This window comes from Amphiura filiformis, chromosome 12, assembly GCF_039555335.1.
Source record: "Amphiura filiformis chromosome 12, Afil_fr2py, whole genome shotgun sequence".
NCBI lineage: Eukaryota > Metazoa > Echinodermata > Ophiuroidea > Amphilepidida > Amphiuridae > Amphiura > Amphiura filiformis.
In genome coordinates, this window is record NC_092639.1 from 28184585 (window position 1) to 28211076 (window position 26492).

Consider the following 26492-nt stretch of genomic DNA (forward strand, 5'->3'; position numbering starts at 1 on the left):
TAATGTTTGTCGGACAAAAGCAAAATACATTTCAAGCGAAAATTATTTTGGACTCTAAATCATCATTTGCTTATTGATATTTCAACATTTAAATTCAGCTTGTTTGCTTGTTTATTTGTATCATTTCTGAATGCACTTTCATATTATTTTGAAAAGCAAAATTTTCCTTGGTAGGAAATAGCATTATTTGCTGCATATATTTTGATTTATGCCATTTCTTGAAAGCTCTCATGATATCACTAAAGTAGGTAATGAGGCTACGCATCCTGCACAAGAACAAAAACTGTTGTAGCGAGTAATCGTTCCCCATTGTGTTTATTTGTTCTTGTGCAGGATGCGTAACCCCATTTACCTACTTTACTTGCATTATGCTGGGGAAACGATTAAGCATCAGTAATGATCTCCTGTACTTGTGATTTAACCACTGTTTATCAGTGGGAGCTGGTAGCTTAATGGATAGAGCGTCCATCTGGAAATCGGAAGGTTGTGGGTTCGAACCCCATGCCGGCACATTCTCTTGCTTTCTTTTTCAAGTTGGCTTGTGCGCCGGTTGGGATTTGTGTTTATTTGTTGTCTCGTTCAATTGTAACACTTTGGGTAGATAATTTTTTACATTGCTATTGTTTTACTCAAAGCAGGCAGTATATAGCAATATTAGCGGGCTCAATTCACAGTCACCTTAAAAGTGGAACAGAGATATTTTGCCCTACATGTATTGAGCATCCCAGCACTATTTAATATTTATCAAGAAAACAGCACAAGGTAGTACAGTAGCTAATCCAACAAACAGAAGGCTATTCCAGTTGAAATCCATACATGGAAGACATTGCCTTAATCTTCCACACAGGAAGTGTGAATTTCAAATTGGGTTGCCTGAATGGGCAACTCCATTTGAAATCTACACTCCCTATGTGGGAGATTAAGGTCTTGTCTTCCATAGAGGTGATGGATTTCAACTGGAATAGCCCAATTTACAAGTAAATTCTCTCTTTTCATGTGTCGCCTAAAACTTGGGGTAATCGTAATCTTTATCAAGCAGAGAACCAGTCTAAAGACCCATTCATGCAGTGACCCATACAAGCCTTGAAATAAGCAGACTGGAACCGGGAGCAATTTGTTTTTGAATATTGCTCCTGGTTCACTGCAATCACAGTGATTTTGCAAGAACCAGGAGCAATTTGAGGAACGAGGAGCAATTTTCAAGTAGTAAATCCTGTTCTGCATATACAATATAGCACATCAGCACTACTGTATTACGTGTAAAACTGGAACCAGAAGCGATTTGTTTTAGGAAATTGCTCCTGGTTCATGTGAATTTTACAGGAGCAATTGGTGGCTTTATGAGGGCAGATTTGCTCCCTCCACCTACTTATTTTAAGGCTTGGACCCATGAAGAGAGAATCTAACTATTTAACATATTAGTAAGAGAGGAAAGCTATACTCACAAACTATGAGCAGAAGGTTGACAACGTACAGGTTTTGTCGTTGTCGTCATAACCCCCAGGAAGAGGTCGAAGGTTAATGAGGACACAAGACAGTATAACAAAACCACCAAGCATGCAATGAAAGTAGGTAGGTAGGTAGGTAGAAAAATAGGAGAGGAAGGAAGCAAAAAACAAAAGCAACATGCAGGTTAAATTACATGGAAAAATTCACAAAATGTTGGGTTATGTAAAATCACTGTTACATTACAAGTAGTGCAGCTGCTAAGCTAACAAACTGGGAGCCATTGTGCATTTTGTGATAAAGGCATGAGGGTTTCCCACACATGGAAGTAGAAGGTCCTAAGTTAATTTAAAGATCGAATGGCCATACAGGGGTACAAAATACAGGGGTAAATAATAAAATGTCAACTTGCTCAGAATTTGGCAAAAATGGCTGCAAAAAGTTCATCTTGACCTGCTAGCTATATAAAACAAGGTGTGGAAACCCTCATGCTTTTATCACAAAATACACAATGCTTCAGGTTAACAGCAGCACTAAATGTATTTTGCAAGTCATTGATGGGGAGGCACTGAACCTGATAGAGTGTCACTGACCATTTGTTTTGGCCCACCCAGTTAATTATTCCACACACACACACATAATTACTGGAATTCCAAGTAATTGTCAATGCAAAATTATGAAACATTATCTTCATCCATGGCATTGTCTTTTTGAAAGAGAGTTCTTGTTTTGGAAAAAAAATTTACTGGGTATGATATGATGCTACCAAATTGGTCCAAGGTTTCAAGTTTGTCAAATGTTGCTTACATGGCAAGAATCAACTGGGACTATTCAGTGATTGTTTGTTAAGTTATTGTATGTAAAATGGACATGGTTTAAAAAAATGCTAATTTTAGACAAATCTTTTTTGGAACTATTAACCATGTGTCCATGACGCCACCATATAACTAAGTCCCATCCTGAACATACATGTAGTTCAGGCGAGACAAAAATACTACAGCCTTGGTGCCTCCCCTACAGTCAGGAGGGGGCGGACAGCACATGAGGCAGCTCAGCCCAAACCACTCTGAGGATGTTAGGATCCTGATTCTTGCCAAATTTAAAGAAGCATGCATAGTACAAACCAAGATGCCCGTATTTCAACATCTGTTTCAATCAGCCAACAAACAGGATTTTCAATTCGGTAGAAATTATGTAACAGTGATTTCAACTTCCTCAAATCAGTGATATCAAATCTGTGCCTAAGCTAGGCTCTCTAATTCGCTTATAAATAGCTACTTGTGAGTAAACATTTGGATCTATATACGTACAGCGAGCAGTTTCGAATTTGCAATTAAATTTCTCATGATGTGATATATCAAAATTTTGTCTGTGCTCAGCTTTCTATATCATCCATGGACAGGAAAAACCTCCTACGTGTCTTTGGCCCTTGAACATGTTTAAAACAAAACTGCAAATAGATTACATAGGATATTTTGCTTTTTAAACATGTTCAGGGGCAAAAGACACATAGGAGGTTTTCCTGCCCTTGGACAATGTCTGATTATGCTCTTCTTATTTTTGCTCAGTTATTTATTTGCAGCTTAATGTTTACATTTTAAACTCATGATGTCACTGACTTGGAAGGGGGAAAAGTTTGAATGATATCTGGCAAATCTGGCATGCCATGCACAATGTGGGAATCCTGGGTTTCTGTACCACAAGTCTGTTTGACCGAAATTCCTTCCCACAATACAATATGTGTATTGTATAACAAAGGAGATGGATTAACCCCCGAGCTGTATGCCTATTACATAACAAAGGAGATAGCTTAACCTCCGAGCTGTATAGCTATTGTTATGCTAAATGCCTATTACCTTGTGGGAAGGAATTTCGTTCAAACTGACTCCCAGTAAAGAAAATCCAGGATTTACACATTATGTATACAACTTTGTATACTTGGTTTGTTTGATCGAGTATGACATCAATGCATCCAGTATCAAAACATGCAATCATTCTTTAATATTTTATGATTAGACACGATTTCAGTTGTGAACCACAATGATCTGAAAACTAAAACTCATTTTGCACACAGTACATGATTTTACTTCACACATCAGGTTGATCAGAGTATACATGTGTGGGTGATCAAAGACAACTAATCCGATGTTAGGTCTTTATACTAATTACTTCCCCCATTTCACAACTGCATGTCTCGTTTAATTCCAACACAAATTAATTCTACTTCCTAACACTAAGCTGGTGTTGCATGATCACAATACAAATGCACATCTTTACCTTGACTTTCAAAAGTAATAATATTCATTCTTTTTGGAATTTCATTAAAAACACATCCTATTTCAAAAACGTTATCTGCAATACTTACAAATTTTTATAAATTAATGCATATTGTGCTTTTGTGATCATCTGGTAAAATTGTGTTTTTTGTTCATTTTCAAAGGTAGTTCAAAGAGCTATGTCATACTAATAGTCATAAGTGTACATTCACATCAAAAGGATGCTACATGTATTTTTGACATAGCTATAGGAATAAATACCAGACTCATCTCAAGTGGAGGTCACTTTAAATCATCCTCAAGTCATATGATTTAGGAACACAGAGAACATACCTAAACCTATTATGTGACTTAGGGATGATCTGAAGTGACCCATACACTTGAGATGATTCTGGTATTTATTCCTAGCTATTTTGTAAAAAGAGACACATATAGCAGCTGACAAGTGCATCCTTTTGATATGGATGTACACAAAATGTTGAGGGAAAATCAAATCTATTTTTATTTACTAAATTATCAATTTATCAGATGTGAACTTTGCACATTGACAACTGCAACACGCTAATCAAAAACTAAAGATAACTATTTTGGCATATAAACAACAGCTATCACTTTCAAATCTCTACACAGGCAAACTCCTCCTCTATGCGGTTCACCATAGGTATGCTATAGGCCTATTTCATTTCATGCTTTCCTCTCTTGGAGAATATCATGAGAGCATATCTTGGGATAAACCTCTTTTTCAGGTGAGGTCAACAACATTTACATCAGTAGGTTTGGCCCTCCTGTAAAACATGGTATCATTATGTGGTATTTAGTGCATGTATTCCATGGCTGTCTGAAACAGGTACACCATAGGATCTATTATGCATATGAGAGTTGCATCCCTTGAAGGTCACATATAGAGGTGTCTGGCTGTGCAAATTTTCTAAAGGCTAATCATGATACACGCAATAATGCATTTGTGGCAATCAATTAACTCACCTTAGCAAAACACCCAATTGCACTTAATAACGATGCTACAGCACTTGCAATAATTATATAATCTAATTTCACACCATATTTCATGTTTTCTCTCTTTTTGACCTCAATAGCAATTTGCTATACATACTGTATCCAAACTTAGGTATGAAATTGTAGCATATAATTTATCACACCATTATCTTTTGTCCCAGCCCTGTCATCATTGCTCACACTCACAGAAAATAAAACATCATCAAATCCATTATTTCAATACATTACTTATAACTTCATACTTCCAAATTGGACACAGTATAATGTTGGCAGTGTATTACTATTAGCAAAGAGAGTCCACACAGCTAGCAAATATTTGGCCTTATAAAGAATAAGCTAATGCGCTAGATTTTTCTTCTAATTAGCCCTTTCCAGCCATTGATGGCATTTTGGCCAGCAACACAATCGTCCTCGCTTTCAATTGTCCATTTCGCTAATTCTGGCCTGATCGCAGTTAGCTAAGCCAAAACACATTCAATGGCTGCAAGGGGACAATTACAAGAATACTTTATATCTATTTGAAATTCACCATGACCATGCTAAGGATAAGGATGCAGGCCACGATCAAGTATCATAATAGCAGTCACAATTGATGGTGATTATTTTCGCATCTACGTCTTGACTGGCATGCCCTGTGTCAAAACTGCAACTCAAGGCAACATAATTGCAGGTCACTGTGCAATTTTGGCCAGTGACTTGTCTTTCTTGAGACGAATCGACCACTGTGACTGCCAGTATAATACGAGCATGAGTGTCACATGAACCCACTAATGCATAATGGGCTATTTAAGCTGAAATTCGCACATCCCCTATGGAAGACATGACCTTAATCTCCCACACAGGGAGTATAAAGTTCAAATGGAGTTACCTGAACGGGCGACTCCCTGTGTGAGAGATTAAGGTCATGTCTTCCATGGGGGTGGATTTCAACTGGAATAGCTCAACAGGTGCCAAGCTCCAGAGGAGGCAGGGTGGCAGGAGGCAAGAAGTTAGGGACAGCAAGAGCAAAAGGAGTACTTTGGGATGGGTTGCACGAGTGACTTACTGAAGGTGTGAGTTGATATGCAATGAAGCTCTTCATTCCTTTCAGTTTGCTTTCTTTCTTTGGATTTGTTATTTCACATGTGAATCTCCAGTCTCCACCTGGATCTTCCCACATTGGACCTTCATCTGATTCCTGAGATGCAAGAAATAGGAAGAAAAGGAAAAATCAAAAAGGTCATTATTTATTCTGTTTGCCTTCTCCCTTTTGGATTGGCAATCTCACTCTCACATACAGCCTGTAAGTAACCAATTCTTAGTAAGTCCACAACAAAATAAATTGAAGGACTGGAACTGGATATATCCAACTTTTTTTCTTTCTTTTTTGTACGGACATGACCCGTTCTGCTTCTAAGCTCTCCATATTGAAGCATGAGAACAAGATGTTACATGTATCAATTAACTCATTTCTCGCCATAATCCTTCTCGCACACTTCGCTCATCATCTGCACATCTCCTTAAGCGCCCGGACATTCACAGAACCGTCACATATGGCAACAGATCTTTCAGTGTAGCTGCACCTACCATGTGGAATGCTCTGCCGGCAGACATTCGCAGCATCTCTTCTCTGCAGAATTTTAAAACATGCTTAAAGACTCATCTTTTCAAATTGTCGTTTAATTATTGTACTTAATTTAAGATATTGTAACCTTGTTTTTATGATATTTTCTTGTACAGCTGGTTGTACTTTTAAATAATTTGTGTGTTCTTGCTTTCATGTATTTTGCTCTGTAAAGCGCTTAGTGAATTTGCTTTTGTTGTCAGGCGCTCAAAAATATATTTTATTATTATTATTTATTATTATTACTAGCATCATGTAATCACCTGATTTTTTAACCCCCTGAGCACTACCTGCCGATCTAACATTGCCTCTGATTGGTCAATTATGTGATCACCAATCAGAACGGAGCTCTCAAATAATTCACCCCAATTTTTTTGTGTGGTGAAATTATTCTAACAATGTTGCTGATTTGTCCAATTGATAATGAAAACTTCCTTTTGGCCAATCGGCAGGTAGTTCTCATGGGGTTAAGTTATATGAAAACATAGCACCAGTACCTGAAGCAGGCTTAATCTGCAATGGCATATTCCTGTTGTAAATTTGCAATAAACATTCAAATTTGTTTCTAAACATATCAAGGGTTGAGAACCAGAAAGCCTTAACTCACAAAGGAATCCTTTGTGAAGGAATCTTTTGTGAGTTTAAGGGTTTCTGACTTTCAACCCTTGATACATAGAAAATGTTTCAATGCTTTAATTTTGCTTAAGTTTAGAAAGTGTTTGACAAGCACAATATGGATCTGTATTGTATTCCAGTTGATTGTTAAATATAGCCTATACTTCTTCCTAGCAGACAAGGTTATTAGTATCTGATCCAAAAATACTTTATTGTGTACGTTTCAGCAACACCTGTTGTCTTTATCAACACTTGATGGATAGTGACTGCTATAGAAATTAGTAAGAGGGGCACCACCATGAAATGAACAGAGATGAAGGACAGTACCAATTATCTCACATTTTTGATGAGTTTCTGAAACAGGGACCAAGAAAATCCCTTGAAGAAAAATGAACTCTAAGACCAGCGCTGGAACTACTTCGAGCATCGGTTACCAACAGCAGTTACTATCCATCAAGTGTTGATAAAGGCAACACATGTTGCTGAAATGTAAACAAGTAGTGTAATTTCTGGATTAGATACTAAGAACCTTGTCTGCTGAGTTTACTATAGCGATCCTGATGAATCTGTTCAATCAGCCTTTACTTATGTACAGAGGTAGAGGTTAATAGGAGTAAAGGCCAAAGGGGCTCTGGATCTGTAATCCACATAAGCAATTAAGCATCCATATTTATAGGCTAACATGTGGTCTCTCAGGACAAGTGAAATTGATAACAATCATCATAAATACAGCACATGATTTTCAGTAATATAGATGTGCCCTTCATCTCCTTCCTAAAACTCTTTCAATCAGCTAGAAGTTGGACTTGGAACATGGACAGTTATTTCCTAAAAGAGGGCAAATAAAGTCACATGAATATGGGAAGCTATTCCAGTTGAAATCCATACACCCCCTATGGAAGACACAACCTTAATCTTCCACACAAGGAGTGCGAAATTCAAACAGGGGTTACCTGAATGGATGACTCCATTTGAAATTTACACTCCCCTGTGTGGGAGATTTAAGGTCATTTCTTCCACAAGGGGTGTAAGGATGTGAACTGGAATAGCTCATGGTGGGTGAATATGAATCACAGGGGTTCATTTCAGGATATGAATTAAAAACATAAATGTGACATATGAGTTCCTTATAACTGTACACCAAACGTATTTCCTCTCCGTAGAAATCAAATACTCTTTGACGGAAGCAAATAAGAGCTAAGTGGCAGTAATGGTTCTAAAACGCCTATTCTCTAGAGGTAATAAATTACGCATTAAGTCTGCCTGTTAAGCAATGGGCAGAAGAATGACATTGCATTTATTTGGTGCTTAAAGGAGGCTGATCCGATCAACACACTCATTCCCATTTTGTCTCCAATAAAAAAGGAAATTTTGGCGTAGGTGGAAAGCTCATATTTTTCTTATTAATAACCCTGTTGAAAGATATTTTGTTTGGAATTTGTATACCAAAATGTATCTAAAGTGGATTAACCCAAGTATTCTTGGTTTGGTTTTAAGTGTAGCTTGTGTGTGTATTTATGCACGTGGGTATAATGGGTTGGGGCGAGTGTGGGCTGAAAATAATCACATACAATTAAACATGTTCTACTATATACTATGGCAGCTTATTATGTTGTTGAATTTGTATGTGAAATTGTTGCAATTCAGATTTATGATGACCATTTATTAATAAATCTTTAAAGGATGTCTCCGGCAATCACAACATTATGCCTTATATGTTAGAAAAATAATTATCAAGCACGAATCACATGGTTTTATTTAAAACAAACTCATATTGACAATAAAAACGAATAAAACAGCCAGCTCTCAACACACGATATTCAAAATTCCTGCACCGAAATTGTCTAGTGCAATGACGTCATGGTTATTTGCGCTTAATTGTCGTCAGCCTTCATTGTATTACTGTGATGTCATTGCACCCAGGAATTTTGAATATCGCGTATTGAGAGACTGCTATATTAATTCATTTTTATGGTCAATATGAGTTTGTTTCAAATAAAACCACATGATTCTTGCTTGATAATTAATCATATAAGGCATAATGTTGTTATTGCTGGAGACATCCTTTACTGAAATCATCTGAAATTAATTCTATGCATGAAATTAATCCTATGTGGCCTTCAGATGTACATTTTTAGCTCTCATATCAGAAGGGATTAGAATGCTGGCTTGAAGCTTCAGTGCGGAGTGGCGTCAAAGTCATTCAAGCTCGGCGGAAATGTCAAAAAAAATCTGACTATTCTCTAATTTTGTATCTTGAAAGTTTACAGTAGCACTCACAACATCATATTGTCAAATTTTTAAGCATGAAACATTATCACATTTTGTGGACTTGATTTGAGGACATGGGCATATAACCCAACAGCCAAAGTAAGCTTCTGTTTGTACAGTACACCCCTTGGAAGTAAAAATATAGTTTCTGCTTTATATTAACTACAGGCAGATACTTTGTTCTACCTCAGAAGCAGATCGATTAGAAACTACTAAAAGGGCTGTATCTTCTATATAATTTACTTGTAGATACTGTTATTTTATTATGAAAAGAGATTGACTAAAGAACAATTTTAATCCGTCTTTAAATTAATTTTTTTATATTTGGGTGCAATTTGCACCCCATTTTGAAAGTTGAGGTGCAAATTCATCTGACGCAAAGCCATTTGAAGTGCAAAGTCGGACAATCAACACAAAGTCAGTACAATGTGGTATTGCAATTTTGCACCACAATTTTTAAAAGTTGTATCGCAACAGGACATTTTGGGGTGCAAATTAAACTGCGATTGGGCTTACTTTGAACACTGGTCAGGAAGACATTATCCGCTATATATATTACTGGTATCAATTTACAAATCCTACATTTTCATTTGGGGGGGGTTGGGAGGATGACAGACTACCAAGCTACTTACAACTATTCTGACTTCTGTATTTGCAGGAATATGTCTCTTTTTAGTATCGGCACCGAGAAGATATGCTTCCCCTCCAGACTTGGCAAATACTGAGAAGCGACTGCAATGCAATAAAAAACAGAGACATTAGCAATAAAAAACATAGACATAAGCAATAAAAAACATAGACATTATAAACCAGTGTTAATGAACTAATAATTGATTCACACATATATCTGTTTAAGGATCGGATAGCAATTTTCGCACAGTATTTTTGTGGGACATGAGAGCACATCAGACACATCAAATTGCATTCTGAATACGAGGGGTGTCCTTCTGATATCAAATAATTTTAGATTTTTTGAAATGTGCGATATAATACAAATTTTATGGCAAATTACTTAAAATTGAAAATTTTGACATTTAACAGTTCTCAAAGTAAACTTTAAAAAGACCCAAATATTTTAAACGTTTTTGGAAAAAGAAAGTGTAGAAGTTTACTTCAAGGATTGTTAAATGTCAAAAATATATTTTTTTAATAATTTGTCATTATATCGCAATTTTTGTATTATATTTGTATTATATCGCAAATTTCAAAAAATCTAAATTTGATATTAGAAGGACATTCCTCTTATTCAGAATGCAATTTGATGTGTCTGATGTGCTCTCAGGTCCCACAAAAAATACCATGCAAACATCGCTATCCGATCCCTTAAAGAATCATACCAGTAGTTGGTTAACACTAAAACAAATGGTACCATAAAATCCCCAATCCGTTTTTAGCAAGACTGTAAGCGTAAATTGACAATAATGCAACAGTATTTGTGATCATATTGATCTAAAATAAATATATACCGGTAATACCAAGAATGATGGGCACAAAGAAAAATGTCTTCACTTTTTCTTTTTCATTGGACACAAATTAGGAGTCAACAGCAAGACAAAACATCAACTCATGAACTGTAACCACCAGCGTTAATTAACTGTTAATTGCACGCAGCAATTAGTGCAATAATATAGTGGGAAAATAATTTTTTATGAGATTTCTATTTTCGCGCAGTTGATTTCAGAACCGCAAATTTAAAAAAGCCTGCGCAAATATTTTTGACCCATACGCTTTAAATCTGTAGCTGTTTGAAACTGTGATTAAAAGAAACATGCGAGCTGTACAGAACAGTTAAAATTGTGAAATATTGATAGCATTAAAAATATTAAGCTTTACCGTTTAATTAAGTAGCTTAAATAATGAAGAAGGAGGCGGCCCAAATGCTTCACCCTAGCAGGGCGTAAGACAATGCGAGACACAAATTAATATATGCGCGGATCGGAAAAATAAACGATGCAAGCCCGAGAAGTTATGACTTAAATGACATATTAATTAACTATGTGTTAATTAAGTAGTTTGTCTGTAATTGACTCCAATCTGGGCCATCCAATTGACAATTACATAACTACCAGACACATATAACACTACTGGTACAAAATAGTGTTTGTCTCTAATGCTTGTCTCTGGAAGTCGGCTATGAATTCTTAAAGAAGTATTTTGTGATCCCAGCATCCCCTTTTTGTGACATTTTTCAGTAGATATCCATAAAAAAGCATATTCCCAAAATTTCAGTTGATTCCTATTTTGCATTTGCGAGTTATGCATGATTATGCGTATTACACTGCTCCATAGGCCACTGTGTTGAATTAAGTTCTGGTATACCAGAACGAAATTCAAATTTGACGATATCTTTGTTAAACGAATTACATTTTGTAATCGGCAACAAATATTTTGAACATCCACATTATGTAGCCAGGGATTTCCAGTGGTATAAAAATCTCCAACTTTTTGTTGAAAAAAGTGGGGAATGAGGCTGTGGAGCACGAAATGCCCCTTGAATTAGAGCAATGCCCCTTGAATTAGAGCCATAAGTTTTCCGTTTTCTAATCTTTACAACCTCATATATATCTTCAGACTTTAACACTTCATTTGCCCACGCCAAATAAATGCGCTGACAAAAAAATCACACTCCTTGTTCACAACGCATAAATGCACCAATGGCACAAGCCCATAGCAGCCATCTTGGATGCAAGCGAGTGAAAAATGATACTACAATTACTTCATAAACATTTCTTATCGTCAGTCGCAAGAGTGATTTTCTAAATATTCCGTTTCACACAGTGATGTCAAGGTTTTGAGCTAGCTATATCCTATATTCTTAAACACTGGAGAACGTTCCTACAATCTTATTGGTTCTTACCCATGTGATATGATACGATATCACACGGGTCAGCATGTGTGCATCGACGCGATACGCGTACTCGCTATTTGAACCAATCGGAGGTGCATAGCAACACCAGGACTGATCAATTTTAAGCCCTAAGTAATTCCTTGTAAAATGTAGAATTTAATTTGATTAAAATGTGTAATACCGTATTTCGTCAAATAAACGCCCCCGGGGGCGTTACATTTTCCAAATGGGGGGCGTTTATTCAAGGTCAATTTTAGAACGATAATTCCCGTTAAAATTAAACTTAAAACTCACACTGAAATGACGAACTATTCCGGGTTTCCAATCCAGATTTTCGCCAAAAAGTGACGCTATTATCGACCATGTGTGCAACTTGGTAAGCTTACTACACAAGATAGCATGGAAATATCGGCATTTTGAAACATCTTGGTTGAAAAAAAGTGGTGGGGCGTTTATTTGAGGGGGGGACTATTTGACGAAATACGGTACTTATGATATTTTTTATTTGAATTGAAGTGTTTAAGAATGAGAATAAAGGAATTATTCTTAGCCGCTGTCGTGCATCTATCGTCTCATATAACACGGGCGACATCATTATTTTTGGCGTATAACAACTCGGCTCCACCTTGTTGTTTTACTTAAAATAATGATGTCGCCCGTGTTATATGCGACGATAGATGCACTCCAGCGGCTAAAAACAATACCTTTATTCTCTAAATACTATAGTCATTCCTTTTTAACTATTAAAGGTACAGTTTAATAGCTTGAACCTTAAACTTCTATTTCCAAAGGAATCGAGCCACTGAGAGATAACAGTGGAGGAGCATTGACTCTAGTAACATATCCTTCAAACACGTTTTTCTTGGAAACGTATTTTGTCCATCATGTATGCCACTATGTGCTGCTACCGACGATATGATTGTTCCTCATTCCTCATAAGCATCCATCTTGGATGTGCAGATCACTCTCTAAAAACTCTCCTTAGATTCCTCTGGAGGGTAGCTCTCCTGCTGTGTTTTAAAACTCTCCTCGCAGTTCCCCCCAAACTTCTCCAGGAGAGCGATGTATAGTTCGCCTCCTGGGGGGTACTCAGTACAAATGACCATACGGGGACGTGCCGCAAATATGGGTAGCATTTTCGGCCTTTTGGTATATCAATGACCCCTTTTTCAAAGCCTATTTTGGTATATGAATGGGTCTTTTTTTTCAAATTTTTCGGAAAATAGCCCAATTTTTCCTTAATCTAGCCAAAATTTTAGGAAAATTTGTAAAAACTAAGACCATTTTGGTTAAATTCGGCCAAAAATTTTGACTTTTGGTATATCAATGGGTCCAAATTTCTTGAAAAATTGGTATATTTATGGGTCCACTTTCAAATTCCCCCCGGCCCGTCCCTACCGAAACCAAACTTGAGTACCCCGGTTCGCCTATCATTTTTAAAACCAGTTTCTTGTAACAATTTGGTCCCGACATTATCTCCTCAAGCCTTTACAGAGCCAGTAGAAAGACATATAGAAATGATTTACTTCTCTGATGTTGACCAAATAAAAAAATCTGCCAAGGATCAAGCATGAGCCTAGTGATGATGAATAAACACACATAAAATGATCAGCTTGTTATAGATGGGACTCATAACATTGTGGCTTGATTACAATAACGTAAACACCGCTAGGTGCAGCCGCAGCACCAACACGACCAGCACTTTGCATATTGCTGACTGACACACACTTTTACTCACTTTATCGATGCACACAGTAACAAAAACCCGAACAATTCATGCCTATTACAAGCTGATCATAGTATGCCTCTCTGGTCGTCATCCCAATACCACAATTTATTACTTCAACATTGGAAAAGAAATTATATACCCTAAGGTTTGCGCCTTTGCCTTCGCCTTTTCCTGCAATGCACCTCGATGATCAATGTCTATGATGATCTTATCCAATAACTGCTCGGAATATGCGCGAAACATCTTGAATGCTAACGTATATATCCAAAACTGCGAACTTGCAACCTTTTCACGGGGATCTGCTGATCTGCTTCAAATCCGCACTTTGATATAAATCCATGCAGAGATAATCCACGATCGGAGTCTAACGATGTATCCAAGTTGTATCCAAACAGTCCAATGTTGTCAAAACCTGCTGCCACAGCTAAGAGTCAAAACCTTGAAACTTCACATGGATACAAACAGAATCACACATGCAGAGACAAATCAACTCGACCGCAGCTGAGATATTACCGCATGACAACTACGTAGAAGCCCTAGCAACCATCACTGTCTCCCTTAATGCACCAATTACCATTCGTATGTGATAAGTAGTTGCTATGACACAAGTACACCACCACACGTTGGTCGCCTGAACGACTTAGGTCCGCTACAAGGAAGTACACAATTTACCTCTATCACTCAAGCACCCAAATTTATGACTTTCACCTGCTATTTTTGGGTCTGGATTGAACCACTCTGGACTATTTTTAAACACCTTGCGGTTATAATTAACCCTCCTTGCAACTTTTTTTCCACAGTGATTTCTGTTCGGATTAGTTTATAATCTTTAAATAGTTCAGAGATTTAATCAAAATTTTAGTATATACTGTCCAAAGCATTTTGATTTCTAGCGGATTTCAAATGCATTAACCGGTTATAATATAGCTATATTATATCGCATAACTAAATGGCATTAATCAGCATGTCGGGCGAAGTATTATTCAATTTTATAGCATTTTCTTTTCCAAATAACATGCATACTCTAAAATTCTGGTTAGTTTTTGCTTATGTTTCACCACTAAAATTAAGCCATGGCATTAAAATTACAAACCTTTTAAACGTTTTTGAGACTGTTCCCGTTTTAACTTCACCGCCTCTTTTCATATGTCTATTAGCTCCGTGCAGACCGTAGTTGCCTTGTCCATTCAAACCAGAATCCTGTAAAAGGGGGGAAGGAGTTAAAGAAATTGTGAATGAATACGAGTCTGTGAATGTCAATATTATCCGAGAATACGGATGTGTTTTAAACCACAAAGATCAACAGGCTTAGCCACATGACACTGACCTGTCTGCTACAAGCCTTGCTGCCCGGCTATTTCGGGCCGATGATTCGCCAGAGATCTGCTAGGATGAGGTACGGGGATTGATATTCATCAAGTTCTAAACCAAAATAACCATACCCTTATGATCAAACCCAAGGACTTATCAAAAAGTCTGGACAAATTTATATCGGTCTGGACATTGTAGACAATGTCTTTGTTGTATGTGAAGGATCCACTCTGTTGTAGTATGGTACAAAGACAGTTAGCAATACGTGCCATTCATAATATTCACCATGATTGCAGCCAATTTCACCGGTCTTGGAGGAATATTTGTAGGGGATTTAGTGTAGTATAAAACTGCTGTGTGATTGCAAAAAGAATGACTAGGTTGCCATGGCAATGGGCTATTCCATTTAAAATCCACACTACCCCTGTGGAAGATTTAGCTAAAGTCTTCCACAGAGGGAGTATGAGTTTTGAATCAAATAAACAATTGGATAACTTCCATTTGAAATACTTACTCCAGTTGTGGAAGATATAGATAAAGCCATAACACAGGGGGAGTATTGACTTCAAAATGATTACCCCTGACCAATTACATTTGAAAAACATACTCCCCCTGTGGAAGATATTTCCCAAATCTTCCACAGGGGTAGTGTGGATTTGAACTGAAATAGCCCATTTTTATTTTTACCCTTGGCTTCCAATAATTGAGAGCATCCGCTCTAAGAGCTAACACACACAAGCATGTATTTAAAGACACAGAGATGCACGCTATTAAACAGCTGCCTTGTTGTGTTGACGTCACTGATTCGCTGAGAGTAAATATACTATTATAAGCCGCTAGTTCAGATACATCTTCTTTGCATTCACACAACAATAACTTAAGACCTAAATTGTATATTATCCACACAATGGGGAAAAAGTGAAAAACAGGACTGGGCAGTTAAATTTTATGTAAATTTTGCTGAACATTGCCCATGTTATGTCCAAAGATCAATATGAGCAACAAATTTGCAGCATGTATCCAGCATCAGAAACCAAAGAGAATTTATTAATTCAATGTCTGTAGGCCAATTTTGGGCTATTCCAGTTGAAATCCATACACCCATGACATATCCCACAAAGAGGATATAGATTTCAAATCATGGAGTCAACCATTCAGGTTACCCCATTTGAAATTCACACTCCCTGTGTGGGAGATTAAAGTCAAGTCTTCCGTAGGGGGTATATGGATTTCAACTGGAATAGCCGAATTTGGCAGCACACATTACATATACAAAGGGCTATTCCAGTTGAAATCCATACACCCCTACAAAAGAAATTACCTCAATCTTCCACACAGAGTGTAGATTTCAAAGTCAGGTAACCCCATTTGAAATTCACACTCCCTGTCAAGAAGATTCGGTCGGGTCTTCCACAAAGGATGCATGTATTTCTACTGGAACAGCCCAATATAGTTAGGAATCGTCATTGGGCAGGAAAAACCTCCTATATGCTTGTGGCCCCTGAACATGTTTAAAACAAATAATCTGCCAACAGGTTACATAGGAGGTTTTGCTTTAAACATGTTCAGGGGCCAATGACACATAGGAGGTTTTTCCTGCCCAACAACGGAATAAACAAATAACGCAAAACCAAGATTGAGTTATACAGTGCAACAATGAATACAACTTTTAGTTAGTAAAAGTTATTTGAATTAGCAATAAACATCTCAACTTGATCTGGACATATAACCCCTCCCTCCTCAATGAAACAGCCGGGTTATAAAAGCTTTAGTGTAATGTATAACAGATAGGCAGTGAAATTGACCTTTGACTTGATGTTTCACAAATATTAAGAAATGATCATTTCCCATGTTAGATGCAAATCATATTTAAATCTGTTATCAGTAACCCACATTTTTTTTCTCTGAAAAAGCAAATTAACAAGTACTTAATAATCCTAAAAACAGTGTAATCATGATACCATTATAATATATGCAAAATTGTGATACATGTTCAAAAACCTCCCAAGCATGCACAAACAGAAAGTGTATTCATGCCAAGCAAGCAAGCAGCAAGCAAGCAATCAAAAATCAAGTTTATCATCAGACAAATTTGCTATAGAAATGTCAACTAAAACCCCAGCAAGTTTTAAAAGAAGAGACTAAAGCTCCACATAAAGCCTAATCTTGGTTTTCCTTCACATGGACAGCTAGGAAGGACTGTTTCTTTGTGATGAGGGGACCACTCACTACATATCAAGATTGATGAAGATTAGGCATAATATTACCAGGATGTGTGTGGCGTGCGGTAGCCAAGATGTCTGGAAGTTCATAGACCCAAGTTGAAGCATGCTTGATTTTTTAGACATTCAGAGTGTAGACAGTAGCGTAGCCAGCGTGGGGGGCAGGCAGACTGCCCCCCCTGACAAAAAAATGAAAGAAAAAAGTGCCCCTCTGACCAAAGGGCAAAGGAAAAGAAAAAGGGCAAGGAGCGCCTTTTCCATCAAAATTCACCCCGATCATGGGCCAAAATAGTGCGCTACGCACATACATTGTCACAATAAAGCCACTTTTTATTTCGATCATGGGCAAAAATAGTGTCCGATTCAAAAATTTTACGCGCGCACACCCTCCCAGTAAAGCCTTTTTTTGAAGCTCGAAGACATGTACAGTCTCTCTAAAATTAAAAACAAAAATTGCATGTTGTAACTGCAATTTTTTTCAGCCGTGCCCCTGTAATTTTATTTTGCCCCCCTGACCAAGAAAGCTGGCTACGCCCTTGAGTGTAGAGCATGTTTCTGATCTCAAAAACCTTAGCAGATAGTCAGATACAAATGTACTCTGGTTCATTATGAAATCCCCCTTACTATAGCAGATTCAACCCCATCATGGGATGTTTTTTACACAAATTCAGGCTACCGGGCGATCATGCATATCACGCTATGCACGACTGGCAGATGATTGACCAGCAGCCTGGATTCGTTGGTAAAACGTCCCACGATGAGTTGCATCTGCTATAGGCAAAATCCTACCATTGTTTTCCTTAGTTCATTAACCACAAGAGGGGTGGTTATATCTATTATGATTTCCTTAAGGGAAGGGGTATGAGCGTTTGGACAGTATTTATTGTGGGACATTAGAGCACATCAGACATATCGAATTGCATTCTGAATACGAAGAATGTCATTCTGATATCAAATAATTTTGATTTTTGAAATTAGCAATGTAATACAGATTTTATGGCAAATCATTAAAATTGATATTTTTGATATTTAACAGTACTCGAAGTAAACTTTATAAATCTGATGATTTATACTTAACGTATGTAGGTGGGATGAAAAGCCGACGATCAATTGAAAATTTTGACCTTTCGTATTGAAGATACGGACTTTTTTTTCCAAAACACAAAAAAAAATTACGTCTTTTTGGGAAAAAAATCCATATCTTCAACATGAAAGGTCAAAATTTTGAATTGATCGACGGCTTTTCCTCCTAGCTACGTACACTTTTAAAATATATCATTAGATTTATAAAATTTACTTTCGAGGACTGTTATATATAAAAATTTGAAAAATATCAAATTTTCATAATTTGTCATAAAATTTGTATTATATCGTGATTTTTTAAAAATGACAATTATTTAATATCTGAAAGACATGCTTCGTATTCAGAATGCAATTCGATCGCCTGAGGTGCTCTCATGTTCCATAAAAAATACTGTCGAAACGCTCAAAACGCTCATTCCAGATCCCTTAATGTTTAGTTCCAAGGAACCTACTTTACCTAGGTAATCAGTTCTGTAAGCCACTAATTTCAAAACCTCCCATCTTAAATCAGTCCCCCAATACCCTCAATCACACTAAAACAAGTGTAAAAGACCCTTGCTCAATCAGTTCATTTTGACAACCAGCAAAAGTTGGCACAACACACCATTACCAAAGTATGAATACTAGCCCCTCAGTTTCTCTCATACATGGTACCCATTCCAATTCGGGGACACCAAAACATGACACCTTAAATTTTCATGTGAATGCTTGCTTACTAGTCCGACGAGTAGGACCTTTTTTTTTTCTAAATTACCAGACTATACTCAGCTCTGACTATGATCACTGTCTCACATGGCGCAAGAAAGACGAATCGTGAAAGTCCAGTGACTGCGTCGCCCGAAGAAAAAAATTCGGAGGGGCGGTTATTGGATTTTTGTGGTTAATCTTTCTTGAGCGATCAGAGTCCAAGTAAAATTGGTAACTAAAGAAAAAAACAGGCACTACTCGTCTGACTATTGCTTACCACACCCGGCTTAACACAAACTTAGGGCGCAACCCAGGTCTAACCCCTGCCCACTAACAGGATGTTGCTTACTGCTTTGGTCATCCTAAGTAAAGGAAGTTACATAATAAATGCTACTAATGAACATTCCTGGGGGGAATACTGGAGGGGAACAGTACAAATGACCATATTATAAACTTGTATACAAATGTGCCACAAACAAGTGTAGCATTTTTGGTCATTTGGTAATCAACATCAATTTTGTTATATGCATGGGCCAATTTTTGTTCGCATAATAGCCCAATTTTGCTTCATTATAGCCACAAATTTTGAACGTTTGACAAAAAATGGGGAAAGGTTAGCAGAACTCTACCAATTTGTGTAAAATTGGTACAGTGATGGACCACTAGCATATTCTCTGTGACACCTCCTTACCCAACCAAATTTGAATTACCCTATCACATATTATCACATTATATTTTCTACCTTACATAATCCACACATTCTTATCCCATATTTTGAGTTAAATCACTTCAATTCCATCACCTTTACTTCCCAGTGAAACATGAAATGGAAAGGATATAGATAAACAATGAGATCAGACAATAATTATTGAAAATTGCATTAAACATTCTGAATAAATTTCTTTTGTACAATACCAGAATTTTAACTCCTGATTGACAGTTTCGTCTATCATGGTCGATAGCGATGTCTTCAGAATGATGATGGTTGATCTTCACATCTGGTTTGCTGGATCCCGACTGTAGATGGTGTATTTTGATCAGTCAGGAGGGGATCATATATGTGACTTAGTAAGTGGGCCCCTTCGTCCCTATTCATGACGCAAAGTCCTCTTCCCAATCCCCTCCTGACTGATCAAAATACACCATCTACAGTCAGGATCCGGCAAACCGGGAGTATCAACCGTCATTCTGAAGATATCTATCAACCATGATATATGAAACCGTCAAGCGTGCATAAAATTCTGGTTTTGTGCACAAGAAATTTATCCATACTGTTTACCTACAAACTTGATGAATCTATTCAGTGATGTATTAAACATTGTCTGAAGAATGGAGAAATGATCTATTAGTTCATGATGAAAAAGTAAAGAAGCAACAACCACCAATCATGCCATATAATGAAAGAAGAACCAAAATAACGCAATTCCAACCCTTTGATTGAACACTTCCAGCACACCAAGCTAAAATAGAGCTCTGCTTTCTAGTACCAAATGTTCAATAACGATCACCTACCGACGTAAATGAACTCCCTGACCCCACAGAAGTCATAGAAGGTTGTCGTACGGGGTGCCGTTTCTAGGGGTTCACAGAAATAGTGAAGGGTTAATTTGTGATGATGGGGGAGGAGGCCTACTCTTGGAATTTGTGATGAAAAGTTACAAAGTAAATGATGAAAAAGTCCATAGAACATAAAATCATGATAAATGGAACACATAAATTTGTTAGTTTTAAAACCATGCACAAGAAAACATAACTTAAGGGAAATCAAGAAAACATGCACAGCAAACAGGATTTATTATAGGCATATAAACACATCAAAAGAAATAAGTCCCCCTCTGAAAATTTCATCATAACATCGTAAAGTAAAACTTTGTACCAATAAAAATTACTTAGAAATAATTATATGATTGTTTACTAAGTGTTTTGTGAAAATGAAAGATGTCTATGACTTCATGGCTGAATGAACCCAAATTGAAGACAAAAACTGGGCCTATGCTTGTTAACTGCAAAGCGTATTGGGACAAGGAATGGAACTGGCCATCTTACAACTCACTGTGCTGAACTCTGCACCAAGGGGATTTGCATGGCTGAATGATCAAGAATCGATACACATTACAGTAAATGTTCACTTGGTGAGGATTTTAAACTGCACTCAAACACATGGGGTTTTCCATTAGTAACAAGCCATGAATCAACTTTTGTGACAAGCATAGGCCTACTTTGTGACTTTTGAAAAGGGCAGTTTTTGCTTTCAATTTAGGCTCATTCAGCCCTGAAGTCATGAAAATCTCTCATTTTCACACAGCACTTAGTAAACAGTCATATAATTATTTCAAAGTTAGTTTTATTGGTACAAAACGAAACCTTACAATGTTATGACGACATGTTCAGAGGGGGACTTATTTCTTTTGATGTGTTTATGTCATGTCGACCATGCACATAAGTACAGAGATATGGATTGACCTTATCCATATCACTATATCTCTGTCATTGACCATTGGTCATGTCATTGACCATTGGTCAATATGGTCAAAAAATAGTATTCTTTTTAAAATCAATTTTATCTGCAACTCCTGAATTGAACAATAGAGAATGAATATAAGAATACCTGGGAACTGTTTTGTAGTCACTCAACAACAACAAAAAAAAAGAAAAAAAGATCTCTTCCACACTTTGAAATTCCTTTACATCTAGGATGCCTATGGCCTACAAGGTCAGTGGCAGTACCTGGATTCTTAAGTAACTTAATTTCCCCGGCTAAATTTACCTTTTAATTCACTATTCTAAAAACAGCATATTGGTGACCAAACTAGTACGAGAACAAAATCACTAACTTAGACTGCATTTTAAACTTATTTCACAAATCACTAAATTTTTCATTGTTTTTACTAATTATATTGCAGCACATTATAATCATTGAAAGTCAGTTTAATGGCAGTAATATTCAACTGCTGCCAGTGAAAGGTTTCTCACTTTGTAAATTTTGAAAATAATTTCTCTGAACTTTCGTTGTGCTCACATTGCTTGATTATGTCACAAAATAATCAATGTTTCACCCTGTGTAACAATCACTAGGCCAAAAAAAAATATTGTTGTGTTGCCCTCAAGTGGGAAAATGGGAAAGTTGGGTCGGACGGTCGGATTTCCTTTTTTTTCTTTTTTTTTTTTTTTTTAAACCTTCAGTTTTTAAAAATCCCCTGAAATATTAAATAATGCCTCTTCAATTAGGGGACATTTGTCAATTTTGACTTCTGGATACCTGTTAGACATCAATTAAAGACTAGTCAAATATTAATTTTAAGTGACAAACATTGATTTTTTGACCAAATCTGTAAAAATTATCATTCAAAAAAAAAAAAAAAATTGCGACCCTAATTTTTCAGGATTTAGGGTCGGACGGTTGAGGGCAACACAACAATTTTTTTTTTTGGCCCTATATTAGGGTGCAATAGTATCAGTGTGCACACAAATCTTTAAGTCTGAATATTACAAAAAAATATCAATAAGGCCTAAAAAAATTGTTTGATTGGCATAACATAAAAAACCATTACGGTGGGTTGGTCTGCAATTAAAAAAAAAATTACACACATTTTAAGCGGTTAATTGTGTATGATAAAGGCCTTGGAACTTTTTTGTTTCTTTTTTGTTTAAATTTAATTTCTTTTTAAAATTATTTTGCAAAAAAAAAAAAAAAAAGTCTAGGGTCAGGCCTATTTATAGGGTCGGTCGGGTTATGTCAATCAAACAATTTTTTAGGCCTAAATACAATGAAGACAAGAAACAACCAACATCGACTTTGTTACAAACAATGAAACAACAAAATTAATGGTTAAAGTGACAAGGATGACTGCAAATGGAGAACAGCCTGTTGAACATGTTGGCAAAAGCTGTGGTTGAAAGAACAGTATGTACGGTGCTGACAATACTTCTGACGTGGAAATACTACCTAGATGGAAAATGAAAACTTTTGTGAGCAAGTGTGGATGACCTAAAAGAAACACTACAAATCCATAACTTGTAATTAATGTATCCTCTCTAATTAACGCCAGGAGCATTCATCTTCCAAAAGGGGGGCATTTAATTATATAAGTATTTTTTACAATGATAATTAAAACATAGCCAATACCATCTGACAGTGCTCCACAAACAATAAGGAATTTCTACAAATATATACTGTAAACACTGTTGATCACAATGGCAGCACACATGGATGTTGTAAAATCAGAAGTTGGATGTTCGAAAATACACATGTACGGTTGATATTTTGACAGCATTTATGGAATAGTTCGGTTGTGACAAAATGGTGGGCCGTTTCTTACAGCGGGGGCTTCAATTAGAGAGAATACGACACAAAGAAGACAGTGGAACGTCAGGATGTTATGCACCTTGTCAATAGAAATGACTTGATAAGTGAGCACTAAGTAAGGGGCTCTGCAATAATTATGAGGGGGGGTGTAAAATTTCCGAACGGCCTGCCAAAAATCGCTTGCACCCCCCCCTCTTGGCCTGCCAAAAATCGCTTACCCCCCTCTCGGGCAGCCAAAAATTCTTTGCCCTCCCCTTTGCACATGCCAATTGGGATCCCTATTTGCAAACCCCAAACGGTGTAGATATGTGTTACGAGCGCAGCAAGCAGGAAAATTTGCATATTAAAGCGTTTCTGTACTGTTTTCCTAAGCCGTTTTAGAGCATTTCATTTCAAAGGCGCCCCATGAATGTGTGTCAAAAAATTGCTTGCCCCCCCCTCAGCTTGCCAAAAATTTCTTGCCCCCCCCTTCGGCTCGCCAAAAATTTCTTGCCCTCCCAATTTTACCCTCCCCAGGGCTCATAATTATTGCACAGCCCCTAAGCTCTTGCCTACTGTGTACGTTTTTGTAAACTATTGGATTTGAAGACTGTTTGTAATACTAGGGATTTTTTTTAGCGTGATTGTGATGTCATAACATGTAGGCCAGCATCATGTTCGTTTGCTTGTTTCCTCCAGTAATTATTTCATGGTTGCTTGCAGGTGATATTGGGTTGTACCGAGTAAGGCAACATTAAGGATTTAGGAGACTTCAAAGGATTCAGGCTAGAGAGGAAATACAGTGAAAAGGAAGTAGATTAACTTTTAATTATTTAATTAAAATGAACTGAGTTCTCACTTGCTTTTCAGATTTCACCTGTTTAGATTGTAAAGACTTGGTTTCAGCTGAAATTTACCAGCATCCTTATAGGGTTTTTGCTTTTGATTCACGGAAACCTTCGATCTAATGATTCAATTTCAACATTTATCCCATTCACTTTAGCTTTAAAATGATATCATAATGATCTTGCAATAGGTTCAAAATGTCAAACATACAAAGATAATTAAGTGTACATCAAACAAATTACATTTTCAGTTATTAAAACTGACAAGTGACAATTAAATCTATTCAAATACTTCCTGTAAAATGGATTATTTTGTTATCAAAAATAGGGTGACAGGCTCTCCATAATACTGTAGACTTGTCTTTAAGGGCACACAACACCAAAATCACCTCACATTCATGGATATTTCCTGAAAGTAACTTGACGACTAAATGCGCATGATTAATATAAATGCCAATTGAAACCAAGATTATGTACAAAGGATCATATTTTGGCCCGATGCCAGAAAAAACTTTTCTTGAGGATGTTTCCCTACATGAGATTGTACGTATCAGTATTGTCTGGTATATATAGGTCAATAGCCTACAGTACAAATTCCATTGACAAAGGCATGTAATTTAGTAAACACACAATGGGAGTAAAAATAGGTCAACAACCACAGCAATATGATGCCAATTAACGAGGTAATGATTAATTCATGGAAGTCAAAATGGTGCACACACACACACATAGGCTGTCATGGAATGGTAACATCTTGCACCTACCGTGGAGGAAACAGACCACTGAGACGTTTGTGATGTTTGCCGGTATACACCGTTTGGTGCCTGTGTTTGTGGCTGGTGGGTGGGAGAGAGAAGGGGGGATATATACAATTAGGCAAAGGGTACATGTGGCGCGGTATATATAGGAAGGTACACATGTTAATGAGAAGGTGGTCAAGACATAAAAGTAAGGAGACATTGAAAGAATGCATAGAAACAGAATTTATAAAATAGTTTTAAAACAAAAACATGGTACTGGTGGACAGTCAATGACCCGGGTCAATGACATGGAGGATGTGAAAGGTGGAAGAAAAATCAGGAGGCAACAGTTGGCTGATTATACGAATGAGACACAGTTTCATCGCCCCGACATCTTCATGGTAGAAATCTCCATGATGGTAGGCTGAATCCACTAGTTCTTCAACAGCCATGCAAGGCTAATTTGTTCCGACCTGTTTAATAGTTTTGAGACCATGGACCAAGGGACTAGACTAAGGCAATTGACAATAGCCTGGTCAGCCGACCTCTGTAGATGTCAGTGAGCCTGGTACGGCATCTGCTTAAGACTATCTCTACCAGTGGTCTACACTGCGCTAGTGTACTGTGTTATGGGTAACCCCGCAGTGTTGATGAATGAGGGCAGCAGTCATTTTTTTAATTCTGCACATATAAAATCCGAATTTTTGTCAGTTTTTGATTTCAAAATGCACGGTTGTTTGCCAATACACACGCTTACGACTAACATGTTCTTTCAACACATATATTCAAGTGCAAGCCTTGCAATTGGTTTCTTTCGAAACAAAAATCACTGGAGATATTCATCATTTTCTACCCCGGTGTCCAAAGATATATCGTCTGAAAATCAATACATGTGTATCGGCGTCCATAACAGTTACACTGTCATGTATAGATTTAGTTTCCCTGCCTGTACAATATAATTATTTACCAGGCGTTGTCGCTGTGTGCGAAGGGATAAATGCTAAAGAGAAGGTTGAAGCGATGACATGGAAAACAAATAGTTGAATGGAAGATGGAATATCCAGTATGAAGCCATAGGTGGCAAAGGAAAGAACAATGGAAATGGGTGGAATGAAAGTACATCATACGAGGGGGTATCAAAAAGTTTTAGAAATCGCCCAGAAGTGAAAGAGCTATATCAATGAAATTTTGTCAGTGCAATCACTGGTCCTTATGTACATTATGGTCCAAAAATGGTCTCATAGGTATGCACTAGATGCCAATAACCCGCTGCCCCAGTTACTGCGCATAAACTGCAAGATTGAGAAAATTGAGGCAAGCAGCGTTATTAAGATCCTGCATTTTAAGGGTTGCAGTGCCTAGAAAATCGATGATGAAATGAAAGTTATCTTCTGTGGTGATTGTGATATTGTCACTGTTGCTTTTTGGAAAATGAATTTTTATTTCATCACAGATTTTTTGGGCACTGTAACCCTTAAAATGGAACTTTATCATGCTACATGCCTCAATTTTCTCCA

General features: G+C 37.1%; 1 protein-coding gene across 6 annotated transcripts in view; it reads right to left on the minus strand.

Annotated features, from left to right (window-relative positions):
* Positions 1 to 26492, minus strand: part of LOC140166019 (sorting nexin-33-like) — a 100470-nt gene that overhangs the window by 21067 nt on the left and 52911 nt on the right. For 4 of the 6 annotated variants that reach the window (XM_072189393.1, XM_072189390.1, XM_072189388.1 and 1 more), the window contains 3 exons: positions 14896 to 15002; positions 9858 to 9957; positions 5782 to 5913 (listed from right to left, as the gene is read on the minus strand). In XM_072189393.1, coding sequence (XP_072045494.1) covers positions 5782 to 5913; positions 9858 to 9957; positions 14896 to 15002 — 339 coding nt within the window. Of the gene's footprint in view, positions 1 to 5781; positions 5914 to 9857; positions 9958 to 14895; positions 15003 to 20617; positions 20681 to 24999; positions 25072 to 26492 lie in introns of all 6 variants that reach the window. The other 2 variants (XM_072189392.1, XM_072189391.1) reach the window with 2 other exon arrangements.